This window comes from Melopsittacus undulatus, chromosome 8 (assembly GCF_012275295.1).
Source record: "Melopsittacus undulatus isolate bMelUnd1 chromosome 8, bMelUnd1.mat.Z, whole genome shotgun sequence".
In the NCBI taxonomy this organism is placed as follows: domain Eukaryota; kingdom Metazoa; phylum Chordata; class Aves; order Psittaciformes; family Psittaculidae; genus Melopsittacus; species Melopsittacus undulatus.
In genome coordinates this window covers 34,290,866-34,305,902 of record NC_047534.1, presented here as the reverse complement: position 1 = coordinate 34,305,902, position 15,037 = coordinate 34,290,866, and the positions used below count along the sequence as shown (strand labels likewise).

General features: G+C 42.1%; 1 protein-coding gene across 1 annotated transcript in view; it reads left to right on the top strand.

The window, feature by feature from the left end:
- Window positions 1-15,037, top strand: part of SATB2 (SATB homeobox 2) — a 130,511-nt gene that overhangs the window by 69,514 nt on the left and 45,960 nt on the right. The window contains exon 7 of the mRNA XM_034065758.1: window positions 7,341-7,813. Within this exon, the coding sequence (XP_033921649.1) occupies window positions 7,341-7,813 (473 nt within the window). The remainder of the gene's footprint in view (window positions 1-7,340; window positions 7,814-15,037) is intronic.

Below are 15,037 nucleotides of genomic sequence, written 5' to 3'. Positions count from 1 at the left end.
TAAAACCAGTTAGGGTCATTCAGATTAGCTGTGTGGCTCTTCACATTACTGTAATTTTTCCTTTGCTTACTTTTACACTCCTGACTGTGTATTTATTTCACTAAAAATAGGACATTCCTCACTTTCTTAAGGAAAGAAAATATCATTTGCAGGCAAGATTTTCAGTATGTAGTTGACATACATGACGTGAAGATCATCTGTGCCTCAGAGACATCCTCTTTGTCTGTGGCCTGCTGTGCTATTTTATGAGGGGAGTAGTTCATCAGTTTCTACTGATCATGAAGAAAAGTAGCATCTCTCTTTGAATATAAGGTTGTCAAGATTCAGCAAGAGTTATAGACCCCTTGACTGCTGTTTTCCACACCCACACTAGCATTTTACATTTCAGCATTGTCCCTGATGTTAAACGCCAGTCTGGGGGATTTGAGCATGTGTATTGTTAAGAAACAATCTACCCACTGCAGTGCGTTCCAGGGGCTTTGAGTTGTGGCCCTCTTGGCTATTCCTCTCTGTAAGGAGAATTAAAACACACCATTTGGTGGGGTTTGAGGTTTTTTTGTTTTGTTTTTTTTTTACTTATATGCATTTTCTGCAGATAATAGTTAAGTAAGTGATTTTTAGCTTTTCAGAATGTTTTGGATATCTTCTAGCCCTTTCGGAGCAGTGGCTCTCACTCTTAATAGCACACGTGTCACATCAGAAGGATACGTGCAGCTAGCTGAATGCCATCTCTTGCGTACATGTGTGGCTGGAGCTGCAGCCATTGCTGCTTTAGGGAGCATATGTCAGTGTGATAAAAGTTGGAAGCTTTTCTGTAGAGAAACTACCCAGCCACTTGTCCTGTGTCTTGCCCTTGCCATGCAGGGACATTGGACCTGTTTGCGAGATGCTGACCAAAGCTGCTTAAATAATGTCACTCAATTTTATGGTTTTCAAATGTCTTGTGTTCCAAGTACAGAGCTTGTAACAGACCAGTTGTGTGCTGAGGCTGAGATGTCTGCCTGGTCACTTTTGTATTCTTAGTAAAGAACCATTGTCTTCATTTTCTGAAAAACAAACACTATTTTAATCTGCAGAATCTCAAAAATTAATTTTCCCTTATATTTAAAAAAAAGTATTCTTGTGTGCTGCCAAACAATGACATGTTAGCTCAAAAGAAAATGAATTTTTAGAAAGTAAGCATTAGTGGAGGTTAAGCTTGGAACAGGAGGAGAACATGAAGCTTAGGTACAGACATAAGCTTTGGAAGCTGCCATGTGGCTGTGATCCCATGGATTTCATAGAATATGTAACTCTGAAAGCAGAATTGAATTCTGGTCACTTGAAGTATCTGAAGAGTTTATATGTCTGCCTTAATGATATTTGTTTTCTGTCTCATTCCTTTCACCACCTCTGATGTTACGAGTCAGGAAGAGATGTGTACATATCTCCTGGAGGGATTGCACAATATACTGGGTGTTCTGGGAGGTTTGCACCTCCTTCTCAAGGTGCCCATGAGAGGTTAGTGCTTAAATAACAGGACAGACTTCTGTCACAGTAGTTTGACAGGAAGGGAGGTATTTTTGTATCAAATGAGAACATCTGTCCATCTAAACCAATGCTCAGTCTTTCTGCAGGATAGTTCTGAGTAATATTTCCCTGCTTCTCCTTTTCCATTTCATCTGACCAATATTCATGCATTAGATCATGTGTTGACTAAAGCACCTTCAATGTAACATCTTTCCCTGCCAGATGGATCTGGCATGTGCTGCCTACAAATGATATTAGTGTGATTATGAAGAACTGAGTTTGTGCTTCTATGTGCACTCTTGAACGTGGATAGTAACCCCAAAATAATCTAGAAAAATAAGATCATAGGTTAGCTTCTTCTTTTCTGACAAGCATCTTTGGAAGCAATGCAGTCCAGGGACAGCCCACTGGAAGATTATGACTTGTTATGTTTAAGCAGAACTAGTAGAAGACATGTTAGCATCTCTGTGTCCCAAGGGATGACTTGGATCTAGCCTTCAGGACAAGGAAAGGAAAAGGTCAGCTGCATGGGGAGTCAGCGATGTTAGTGCACTCTGCCCAGTTCACCTGAAACTGATGCTGATCAAAGGCCCACTTTTAATGATGGCTCTTCTAATTACAAAAGTAGAGATTTGTGCTTTGATGGGAACCGGATGATTTGCAGTTGAGAACAGACAATGGCCTTTTCTGTCTGTTTTCCATTAGGCTTGGATAAAGCTGTGGGTAGCAAAGGCTACCCACAGCTAGAGGCCAGACAATTTATGTTTGTGCTCTATAGCTATTTTGAGTTTTTATGCTATCCTGCAGGATAGAAGAAGGGAAAGGTTTTAAAAGTTACAGCTTCTTATCAAGTCAGCCTGTTCAGTCAGCCTGCTTTTTCTCCAGTCCTGGTTGCAGGAACAAATGACCCAGGCAGAGATCAGGCAGTGAATGAAGTGAACAACTTTGAGTAAATATGAAGATTAGATGTTGAATGAAAACAAGACTCCTCAGACCAGCCCTTAGCCCTGACATGGTTAAATGGGCTGTGATTAAAAGAAATAAGTAATTATCCTAATTATAGATGAAAAGATAGAGAATTACCACTTTAAAAGTACCTCCTGTGCTCTGGAGTGGTTCTGTTATTTACAAAGCGGTAGTTCATAACTATGTAGCATAAGCAATAGGGCACCCTCTCAGTGTAGCGCAGCAGCCCTGACTCTCAGAGTTGGAGGGTGGTACCATGCTGGAAAGCGCTTTGTTTCCCAAGCACCGCTCAAAGTTCAGGTCTTGCTCCAGTGAGTAGGATGGTGCTAAGCCAGGAGAAATTGTGGGAACCTTTGTATCTCAAGCTTAGCACAGGGCATACCAGAGTTCACAGAGTTCTCCCTGCTTGGCCGTGACCACTGCTGGTAATGGCTTTTATGTTCACCAGGTTTTAAATAATAAATAAAACAAAGAAGCAAACTGTGAAGCACTAGAGAACAGCCCTGGGTGGTGACATCCTGTCACAATTGAAGCATGGCAATTCTGCCGACTAGTAACTTATTACAAAACATTACCAGCCTCTTCCTTCTCTGAGGCAGAGTTCCCCTTTGCCTGTGGGACTGAAAAGTTCAGGACTTGCTGGGTTATGGGTGCTAGCACAGTCTCTCTGTCTTCACTGCAGTGCAGTGCCGGGAGATGTTAAAACGCTCTTGCTCTCCCTAATGCATCAGTTATTGTGCATAGGAATTTGGTTTCTACTGCTGTCAGTCAATTTAGTGCCACTCATAAGCCCTAAATGCCCCACAGGCTGTTTGTCAGAATGTTCTTATTAACAACTCGGTGAAAATAAAGGGTGAGGGGAAGGGAAGGTGGAGAAATAAATCTTATTTTAAATCTTCTGAGCTGGTTTTATTTCAAATGGAAAGTTGCATGTGGACCACCCCAAGCTATTGTGCTGCAGACTGTGTCAGCTGCTTGACTGTGCAGGGAATATTAGGGTAGAGGTTAAGAGCATCATACGGGGAAGGGTGCACTGCATTCCTTTTGTACTGTATCCAGGACATTTCCAACTCAGTAAGGAGTTGAAATACATCGACACACGTGGTAATCATTATGAGAAGAGAAAGGAACATTGAAAGTTGATAATTTTCTGCTCCCATTCTGGGGGTTATATTGTTTTCTGACTGTATTGTAGAGATAGTGGCACATTGTAGAGGAGGGTATAGGACAACAAAGGGCAGATACTATTCTGGCATGCTCCAAGGGCTGCTTCCTGAGCTTAGCACAGTACCTGTTGTCCAGACACCTTGTATGTGGGCCTAGTGTATGGCTTCAGAGGGGGGTGGGTGGCTCTGAAGTGATAGTTGTACTCAGTTTAAAAGAGTTCTTCCAACAAAGAGCTGCAGAATCACATACCAGGCAGCATGACAGAGCGAGAAAAGGGAACTGCTGCTGTTGTGGTCACTCCACAGATGGAGGTGGCAACAGCCTCCTGAACCAGCTTTTGTTCAGCTAGCACAGGCAGCTCTAGCAGAGGACATGTATCAGCAGTACTTGAATGTAGACAGCACATGTCCATGGAGCCCCTTCTTTTCCAGTTTAAGGTCCTGCTATTCTGTCTTCACTACTTTGTATTCCAATATATTCAAGTGCCAACTGGTTCATACAGGACGACAAGAGCTGTAAATGTATCACCAGTTTGAGTTGAGCAATAGCAAAAAAGGGAAGGATAATGGGGTAGGAACATGGAAAATGGAGGATGCAAATGGAAAACCCTTTCTCAAGAAGATCTGAGGCAGAACACTGGTGTCACAGCAGCTTTGTGGCTCCTGTATTTCTTTTTTCTTAGAGCATTGCCAGCAAGCTGGCCTGTCTCCCAGGGCAGTGCCAGTCTCCATCTTGGAGTTGTCTCAGGCTTGCTCCTGTCTGGCCCCACAGAGTTTTACCAATCCATAGTTACCAAAGAACAACAGGGAATCTGATACGAGCAATGTGTTAGAGAAGGAAACAGTCTTGAGGAGTTGAGTAATGCACATTTTTTCCATCCAGCGTAACTGTTAATGGTAACCTTTTATTATTGAAGTGGTTGAAGTGACTAGAATCTGGTACATTTATTGGCAGTATATACATGGCTGTATAGCCTAATGTGATCGGAAAAGGAAACTGATAATAAGGGAAAAATACACCTATGGAAGCGAGTCAGGTGATAGCTCTGTGTAATTGTAATTCCAAGTAGCACTGCAGAGATTAACAGCCTGGCAGCCTTTTCATCTTAAACTTTATTTTTATAGGGGTTTATAACTTGGCACTAGTGTCAGGAGTGGGTGGAAACTTGGCAAATGTGGCTCAGCCCAGAAAGTGAATGTTATTTATATTTATTTCTCACCAAGTTTTTAAAAACACTTGGTTACTGTTTCTGCTTTTTTTTTTAACTTGTGTTCTAACAAGTAGTAATTTGTTGGTTTCAGTGACTTATTCTATGTATGCTTCTTGAACTACAAAATAGTTCAGAACTTAGTTCAGCTCTTCTGAAACTCCTAGTGAAAAGATTCTAGATTGCTCAGGGTGTAAATGAAGACTGAAAGCAGTTCTGATTGTATTTTCTCGTAGCAGGGTGCTCCAAGTATTTCATGTACACTGAGCAACATCTTTAGTCTGTTTACACCAGGTTAATTCCTGATTGCCAACTAGCAAATGCACCTTCGGAAGAATTGCATTCAGTTTTGCTGGCAATTGTGTGTGTTCAATGGCATTACTTAGGTTCAGGCTTGCTGTAGGAGGCTGAGATAGGATAGCCACATGGGCTCTGAATTGTACGTGTTGCAGGATGTGGTCTGGGGCTGTGACCAAAGCAGCTTCTCTCCCCCACTCCCCTGCCCACACATGACATCTCTCTATCAACTGAGTATTCATCCCTGATATCAACACTGCTCATATGTCACATTTCACAGTGATATAATGGTTGTTCCCAGTGGTAGAGAGCTTTCTGTACCTGATTTTGAGGGAGGCCTTGGAACAGAAGTTTTCAGTATTTTCAGCAAACTGAAGTACTGCATTGTGTCTCTGGCAACCTTTGTATATAGTGGTTGTATATTATATGCATTGCATTGCATTTAATAGTTGAAATATGCTGTACAAATAAGCACTTAGAAAATCAGTGACTTTTGTGAAATATTGAATTAATAATTTTCTCAGAAATCTAAAGTTGTTTATTTTGAAAATTTTGGAAAGCAATTATTTTGTAGAAGGTTAAAGATGATGTGGGCCTTTCCTCTAAAAGAATGGGAAGAGCGAGTGAAAATTTCTGACAAGAAAATTCTGGGTACTCATTCACCTAGTTGTAAAATTCAGTACCTGTGATGTTCTGGAATGACAGCTCTAAAGATAGTAATTGTGTGAGTTTGTGTGTATTCAGGGTATGACTCCCTTCCCAGTGAGAATTCAACCCTCTCTGTCTGAGATTAGCCCTGGAAGGTGAAAAGAGCTGTCCTTCTATTTAGAAGGAAACAGAGAAAGTCATCAGTAAACTGTCATCCTGAGTATGAACTGTGGAAAGCTTCAAAGTGTTACATAGATTAAGTTTTAAAAAAGAATCCAAAGCCTTGTACAGTTGTTAATCATTTACACAAGTTATAACAGTATTATAGCATTTATGAAGTAAATCCTATCCTGTTATTTGCTGAGATCAATACAGTGGTGAGGTAGTAGTCTTCTAGTTGTATGGTATGTGTCCCTGAACACTTTTATATCAGACCATTATATAAATGCCTATCCAACTGCATGTAATGAGGCTCATGGAATCTACAACCTACTGTAAAATGACTTCTGATTACTTAAAATTACCGAAATAGCACTTTTATTTACTTAATTTTTAAATTTAATTTTGTATTTTAAGTACTACTTTTAGAGGAAATTTAGTTTTGTAATATGTATGTTCAGTTTTTCAGTTGCATGAAAAGATACTGCGATTTTGCTGACATAGGATATTGAAAAGGGACAATATGTATCAGTATATAAAATCACAGTATATGCATTTTGTGTGCAGTGTTTCCTTTTCTGTAGCATGGTGTCACTTAGGGATCATGGGACTTTGTTGTGCTAAACAAAGGTTTTTGGGGAGAGTGAAGTCACTTTCTTTACAGTGCGCATTCATGCAGAGTTGGTTTAAGGTTTCTGGACAGACTCATAGTGATGAGGCTTTGGGTATAGGAGCGATTGCTTTACAATTTTCTCATGTGTGAATTGCATGGTTTTGTAGCATGCTTTCACACAAGCAACATGATTCTGCTCTATTGCTCCCAAGTGAATTGATGTTACCAGATAACTTCATCCACACAGAATGCAAGGTAGAGTTTTACTTATAATAGTTGCTGAGTTTGTAGAGAGAAGCAGTTCCATGAGCTGCACAGGGAGTGGTCTGGTTTCCACTGAGTTTTATGTGAGTGGATACTAGTTTGGATTTCTTTCCTTCATCTAGATGCCAGTGACTCTGAAACATTGACTCCTTTATAAGTATTATTCAGTTTGCTGTGACATGCTTGAAAGCTTGTGACATTGTAAGTGGAAATGTCCAAGCTTGTTTCTTTAGGAAATGAGGTTTGAGAAGATACCTGTTACTGGTTTGATAAGGAGATCTTCCTGAGCACTGGGTGGTGCCTGAGAAGTCCAGAAGAATGTTGATTATTGTTGTTGCTTTTACGTTGTGCTGCTTTTGCTTATGTTTCAGTGAAGCTTTTATGCAAGGGTAGATTTGCAAACTAAAGCAGGTGCTGTTGCGTAGAGTCACCTGTAGTAACCCTTACCCTAACAGTCCTCTTGTAAGTGCAAACTGGAATGACGGCAAACAAATTTTTCTCTTTTAACAGTGGAAAGAGTGGAAAGAGAAAACCTTTCAGACTATTGTGTTCTTGGTCAACGTCCCATGCACTTACCAAATATCAACCAGCTGGCAACCTTGGGAAAAACTAACGAACAGTCTCCTCATGGCCAAATTCACCACAGTACTCCAATCCGAAACCAAGTGCCAACGATGCAGACAATGATAAACCCTGGGCTCCTGTCTCCTCAGCTCAGTCCACAACTGGTGAGGCAGCAGATAGCAATGGCCCATCTGATAAACCAGCAGATTGCTGTCAGCCGGCTGTTGGCTCACCAGCATCCACAGGCTATCAACCAGCAGTTCTTGAATCATCCACCCATCCCTAGAGCTGTCAAACCAGAGCCATCAAATTCATCGGTGGAAGTCTCTCCAGATATATACCAGCAAGTCAGAGATGAGCTGAAGAGAGCCAGTGTGTCTCAAGCTGTCTTTGCAAGAGTAGCATTCAACCGCACACAGGTATCAATTTTTATTCTATAATCAAGAAGTGCTGAGGGGGCAAAGTTGTGTCTCTTGTGGGGCTGTGTGGTTGTTGCAGACCAAGGCAGGAGGTGTGCATACGAACAGGTCAAGCTATGCTTCGTTTCTTCACTCGGTCTCTGTTGGGATTGAACATGGCTGTTTTTTCCTGGAACTGCTGTTTGTTTTCTGTGCTGTTACCTGAGCTTTGTTCTCTAGCATCCATTCTGCTAATGTGGGTTCTTCCCTGAGTTCCTCCCTGTGATTATAAACCTCCACATCTGCCGCTGCCTGATGACCAGGAAGAGAAAACAAGAAACAATGAGAGTCAGAAGTATCTTTGGGCTTCTATCACTGCCTCAGTACCTTCCTGTTGTGCCACAACGAGTGCTAGAGGCTACTGCCACAAGAAATGTGTAAGACAAGTGTGCATAGGCCGAAAGACTGACTGCTGGGAAAGATGTCTGCCCTTTGCAGCAGATCATACTTGCTTCCATACATCTGACACGTGTTTTCTCACTTGCCTAGTGAAATGCAGATGTTGAAGTGATTGCATGGTAGGGTCAGCTTAAGCCTAACACCTGGAGTACACAGGGTGAATGTCTGTTCAGAAAGACCATTTATATTTATCTTGCTTCAATTCAAGATGTGCAAAATATGATCTATCAGTTTTGATGCTCTGTAGGAAGGCTAAAGAATTTTAAAGTGGCTTAATATTTAATGTTAATATCAATTCTTGGGGGGGGGGGGGAGGGATGGCAACTGTAGTTGGTTTTTGAGGTAAGCTTTACCTGTAAGAGAAAAAACGGGTGCATGTGTGTGGCCTGGAGGTCTGTCCCTTGCCCCATACAGCACCTTTGTCTGTTCTCCTGGATTAATGATTTTCTTTGGCACTGCCATTTTGGAAATGCCATGTTATGAGGGAACTAATTAAAGTATGGAGCACATTTTTATTACTTCCCTTCTTCCATTAAATTCATAAGATGGCTGCACTCAGAAAAAACATTCCCTTCCAATCAATGTGACTTTGAGTTCTGGGGTTAGCCTTGAGGATATCAAATGAAAACTACATAGGAATGTATGAGTATTTCCTCTTTAAAATGCTGCTTTTAATTTGGAAAAGCTTTTCATCCTTCTGGGATCATAACCTGTTGTATGTAAAGCCTGGTATAATCAAGGTAGATGTTATTGACAAAATGACATATTCTGAACTTGAGCAAGAGGTCATCAGCAGTATTGCTGGTGAGGATTTTGCTGCTGTCACTGAACATGAAGCTCTGCTTTAGCCATACTGTGAGAGCTGGAATGGTAATGGCGAGTCCACCATTAAACTAAAAGCTCATTGCCCAACAAGGAGGCAGTCATACAGCTTGTGTGGTAAATCAACAGTGTTTAAAATGAGGCAAGGTTTTGACTCTAGAAAAGCCCCAAGTGTCTAGAAAGCCCCAGGACTTGCGTATTGCTGACCAAACATTGTATAATGACTTTCCAGGACAGCCGAGAAAAGGCAAGCGTGTGAGAGAGACCACTCTGGCCTCTGCCTAGCAGTGGCACACACAGTATCTGCTTATGGTGTTTGATAGCAGCTGTGGTAGAGATTGTGCCACACTCTCGATGGATAATCTGAAATCTGGACTACATCAGCTGCAGTATGGTTTGAGGGTGATGGTGGGGTTTTTGTCTTTTTATACCTCCTGCAATATTCTGACATATATCTAGGACACTAAGTAGATCTTTGGGTAAAATGTGGTTTCTTCCCAACTCCAGTGGCTCCTGTGTAACTGTGGGCCAGTCACACCTGACAGCATTTTCAAATACCCTGTATGATTTAGGAAACCATTCAGACCGGGCTCACTCATTGGGAGCACAGACGTGGGCAGTATGGAGTGGACATGCCAAGGTAATGTGCTTTGAGAAGGTGCCAAGCACCTTTCCTGGGCAGGGCTGCACCTGGGAATGGGATGGAGTGCTTTGTTTTCTGCCTAGTTTACATTTGAGTTCAGTGTAAAATGATGTCTGTAATTCGGGGTGCTAGTATGACTGGTTTTGTCATTCCCCCTCTCCTCCTGTTGACATTTATCTTGGGGTGTACTAACTTCTCTAGCTTTTCTTTAAAAAAATCTTCCCTGAATTTGATTGCCTCATTACAAGAGATCAGGCACATAATTTCATATAAAAGAAATTACCCACAACTTAGCTCTATATCATAAGCAATATGTCCATAGTAAGTCCATGACACTGATTCCAGAGCAAGTGAGTCTTAAACATCCGTAAAAGGTTTGCTCATCTCAACAGCTCTGTTTCATTAGTCTACAGGGCCTTAGTATAGGAGACCAGTAGATCTTACCTATAGTGCATCATGTTCATAGGAGCCATCACTGAAGCAAAAGAGTATAGGTGCACATTTATGCTTCCCTGTCCTTGGCTTTTAACTCGGATCCAGCTCCCCTCGAACAGCTCAGAGACTGTTCGAGGTATGAAGAAGAGTTGCTCAGATAGTCAGCCTTGCACTGCACAGTAGAAGGTGTAGGATGTTCCCATACACTCATGGTGGAGAAGCAAACTCTGTAAAAGGCACATCAAGTGGAAAGTCAAGTCTAATCTCACCTCCTTGCATTTTCCCTGCTGCCTCTGAGGAGCCTCTCCTGGGGAGGTGCCGAAAGGCGTGTGTTTCTCTCTGGAAATGTTTGGGTTTGTTGTATTTCACAGGAAATGCCAGCCTTAGAAACTTGCAGTCTGTTGTTTCTCATGATGGTACCAAATAATAGCTGCTGTATGCCAGCCAGCTAATAATTGTATTAATCACTGCATTATGGGACACTGTTTAAACAATCTTCATTCGCAGTAGCTCTGTGGTGCACATCAGCCTATAATTAACTATAGCCTCATGAAATATGTACTGCGAGGCTTGTTTAATAGATAAACTATTCTCTTAATTTATTTTAAAGTCCAATGACCTACATACTCAATGCTAAAAAAACCCCTCTTACTAACATTATTTCTCCCCTGAGACTTTCCATCTGAGCAACTCTGTTAAATGAAGTAGAGGAAGCTTTGATCCAAACTAGGCTAAATCCATTGGAACAAATGGCTGACACATGCATGTAAGCATGTGTGTGAAGGAAGGGGGACTTGAGAAGGACCAGAAGAAGGAGGGGTGTAATTGTATGGTTTGTGAAACATCCAGATCTTCCTCTGAAAGTTGGAAATACATAACTTAAGACAACAGTATTTGCTTATATGATGCTATTACATTATTCTGTACCTGTGGCCATGTTGTCTGCTCAGGGACAAATCCTGTGCATTACGTGGGGCACAGTGTTCCCACTGAGGTCCCAGTTGGATATGAGAACTGGATGTCAGGCAGCTTCGTATGCTGTTCTGCCCATGGGAGAGCTGCATGGGGTGTTTGGCTAGGAGCTGGCCCAGGCTATGTTAACCATGAAGAGGGTTTCTGTCAGTCAGTTAAAAAAGTTCACAGTGAATGTCTTTGAAACTGGGTACAAAATGTGTATGACTGGTTTTTAGTAAATGTGTTGGGCTCACCTCTGCCTCTTCTGCTTATTTTTGGGGAGTCAGTATCACAATTTTAATTCATCCTACTGTGGAACCTAAAAGCCTATTTATTCAGCAAATAGGACAGGTAGAAGAGAGTTCTCAGTGAGTGGGCTTGGATAGAAGGCAGAGAGCTGCATGAGGCCCATCAAACACTTGAAAGTTACATGGTCATACTCGATACCTTTATCAGGACTTCTTCCTGGAGGAGAGTACACACATGGATTTTGACTGTCCTCAGGGCAGAGTCCTTGTGCCATCTCTGTCTTACACTGCAGTGTCTCTTAACACAGGATTCGTGTGTCAACGAAAAGGTTGTAATAACCAAAGCTTGCTTGTTGCAGGTTGTAATGTATTGAGAAGCGGGCAGGCGGTGATGGTTGCAAAATGAAGAGGACTATTTTAAAGGAAGTGACATGGTTTTGTATGTGGCGTCTCTTCCCACTGCAGGGGGTTGGAACTAGAAGAACTTAAGGTCCTTTCCAACCCAAACCATTCTATGATTCTGTGAAAATGCTGTCTCAGATGTGCCTTGTCCTTCTCTGGAGAGATTTTAGCAAATCTGGAGGTGCTGAAATGATCTGTGCTCTTCAAAATCCCACTTGGAAAATACGTCATTTGAGTCCTGCTTTGCATAAGGAAAATGAACATAATCTCCTTCCTTTCCCCACTTCCTCAGCATCCCTCTTTACTGCAGGCCGTGGAGTTGCAGTAAGATTGGTTGGTCAGGCTGTTTGTAAGAGTCCAGTGTAAATCACTGTGTTGGTGAACTGCTTCTCTCCTCCTTTGAAGTGCCCAGTGGACTGCAAAGCCTATACTGAATGACTGCTTCTGTTTATATCTCTTTTTTTTTAGGCATCTTTTTTTGCCAATGTTTTGACATAATAGCCCAAACTAGTAAAATGTTTGGGCGAGTGGCCAGTGCTTGTTTTACTGAACAGCCTCAGAAACTGGAAATACCCGTGGACCTGAGGCTTTTTGAATGAAACAGTTGTGGTGCCAGATAGAAAGAGAACTGGGTAGAAACACCAGGCATGTTCAGGCTGCTTTTAACTCTCTTCCCAAAGAGCACTGCTTCCTCTGTCCTGCCCTGAGTAGATCCAGGTGAGAGCATTGGCTTTCCAGCCTACAGATCAGAAGGCAGGACTTACCCAGCTTACCTGTCTAGTGTCTTAACTGCATCTCTTGGGATTAAAGGAAATAAAGCACAAGGAAGAGGAAACCCCACCAGCCTTGCATGTACTGAAATTTATAATTGAATAAACTAAACTGATCCACCTTGTTTGAGGGATTCAGTCCCCAAACTGAGTTAGGGTTAGGAAATACAATATCGATGCTGAATGGTGGCTCCGCTTCAGGTGTGACTGTGGGCAAGTCCAGGCTACTGCAGTGAGGAAGGGGGAAATAACAATTCTGGGGCATGCAAAGGCATCACCAGTCAGTTACAGAGGGCTGGGGCTCTGAGAGCAGGAGCGTGGCTGGTAAGGAAGCTCCAAAGAAAGGCTCTGGAGGCAGGCAAGAAAGGGTGGTGGATGGTGACTCCTCATTTATGTTTAATTCTGCTTTCTTTGGCAAAATTACCCCAAACTGAAGTGGGATTACAAAGGGTCCTCCAAGAAGCTTTAAGATTAGAAATAATGTTTTTTTTGAAGTAACTAACTCTTCCACTTCTTCTTGCTTGGGAGCCAAATCCCGGACAGAATTCCTTTTGCAAGTAATTTTCCCTTCAACTTCAGTGAGAGGAAGACAGGCAGCTTTAATTCTCTGCCGGGTATCTAGTGAGACAGTCATGCTGCATTCATTGCTATGGTGTCTGCCCCGTTGTGCACAGACTTTCAATTAGCAAGGGTTCTGGTTTTGGTTTGGGGGGATTCTTTGTTGTTTTTTCCCCCATAGAAAACTCTCTTTTACTGCATGAAGCCCTTTCATGCTGCTTGCTTGTTCTATTCTTGGGCGTAATGTGGCACAAGCAGTGTTCTGTTGTGCTCACAGGAAAGAAGGCAGTCTGTAAGGGAAGTGCTTAATTTAATAAATTGCAGATTTTTGGTACATGGGATATTTGTTCCAACAGTGGGTTTTGCACTGCCCAAAATTTCAGTTTCAATTAACTTAATTGTATTCAATAGGCTGAATGAAAAGATTTTAAGTAGCATGTGAGTCAGGCTTTCAGAATGTGTGCTTGTAGGAGGAGGCTGCTGCTTGCTCAGCTGATGCACAGGAGTCCTGAGCATTGGAAGCAAATGCGTGGATATATAGAGGGAGGGAGCAGGAGCTCTGTGTCTTGCTCATTTTCTGGCGTATTTTGGTGTAAAGGTTTGACATGCGTGTCATATAAACGGTGGCACTTTGTGGTCGCAGGTGGTCGATCTTTCTCTGCTTCCTTTACCCCATGCATCCACATTCAGCTCCACATGCACATCCTGTCTTCCCTCATAAAAAGAGATACCATAATAAAAAAGAGGCTTTATTAAACTAATGCAATAAGGGCATTTTCTTTGAGGATTTAAGCACTTCATTTTTAATAATAAAAATCAAATTGTCATTGTTGCACCCTGTATAAGTTTTATTCAAATCAGCCTCTAAATGCCTAAGCAGCTCTCTCCTGAGATGTATGTATTCTAGCATTAGTTAAATGAGTTTAAGAATGAGGCTCATACTCTGGTTGTAGGCAGGGAATCTAGAGATCAGGAGATTTCTTTTAAATGAGGGGCTGACGTGATGCATTCAGCTACACTGTAGAGTACTGGGAGACAGCTGGTCTCCCATTCACACTGATGGAAAACCAGTCAAAGCCCCTTGAGTTCCGAAGTTCATATGTACTGACGCGGAATGTGACACCACACACTTTGCCATTGAGACAGAAGAGTTGGTCAGGGAACAGGGTGCAAACATGGTTTTGCCTGATGGAATCTGTGGCAGAATGGGTATGAAGGTGCTTGGTTTGGCTAATCACTCAGAAAAGTTCCATTGGTTATCTGAAGCGATTTTGCATAAGCAAAATTGGACTGGACCTGTTCCCAAGATAAGCATTTTCAAGAGACTTCCAGCAGTTCTGCTGCATAACCTAGCTGGTATTAGGAAGAGATAAGAGGGAATGGAATGAAAGCAGTGAGCATTTGAAAACGAGCTTCTGTCCCAAAAAGCTTACAGGTATTTCATATAGAGGTTCTTGTTGAGACCTCTATACTTAGAAGGCAAGAAGAGGTATTTTTAGAATTGTTGAATCTCTGTTACTCAACCCAGAAGACAATATTGATGGTGGGACCTGGAATAATAGCAGAGAGATGTTGTGGTAAAAGCCTCCCTTGATGTGGGAAAAACACAGCAGGTGATGTTTTATCTCCTTGAGGGGCTATGCAAAGTTAGTGCTTCTGCTGCAGAGCTCCTGGGCAGACCTGCCTCCTCTAGCTTTCAATCGCAAATAGCAGACGGTTTTAAATATAAATGTCATTTCAGACTGGCAAAATCAAGTTTGTTGGTTTAGGTTGAAGGTACGATTTCAGTGTAGCTCAGTAGGAGTGAGCAGCTAACCAGGGGTTCTTCAAGTGCTGCTTTCCATGCTGGAAATCAGCCTTGCATGCTTAACTGGAGGGGGGACAGGTGTACATCACTCCTCTTTAAGGTTCAGATGTTGAATAAACCCATACATTTTCAGATCCTGATCAGTCA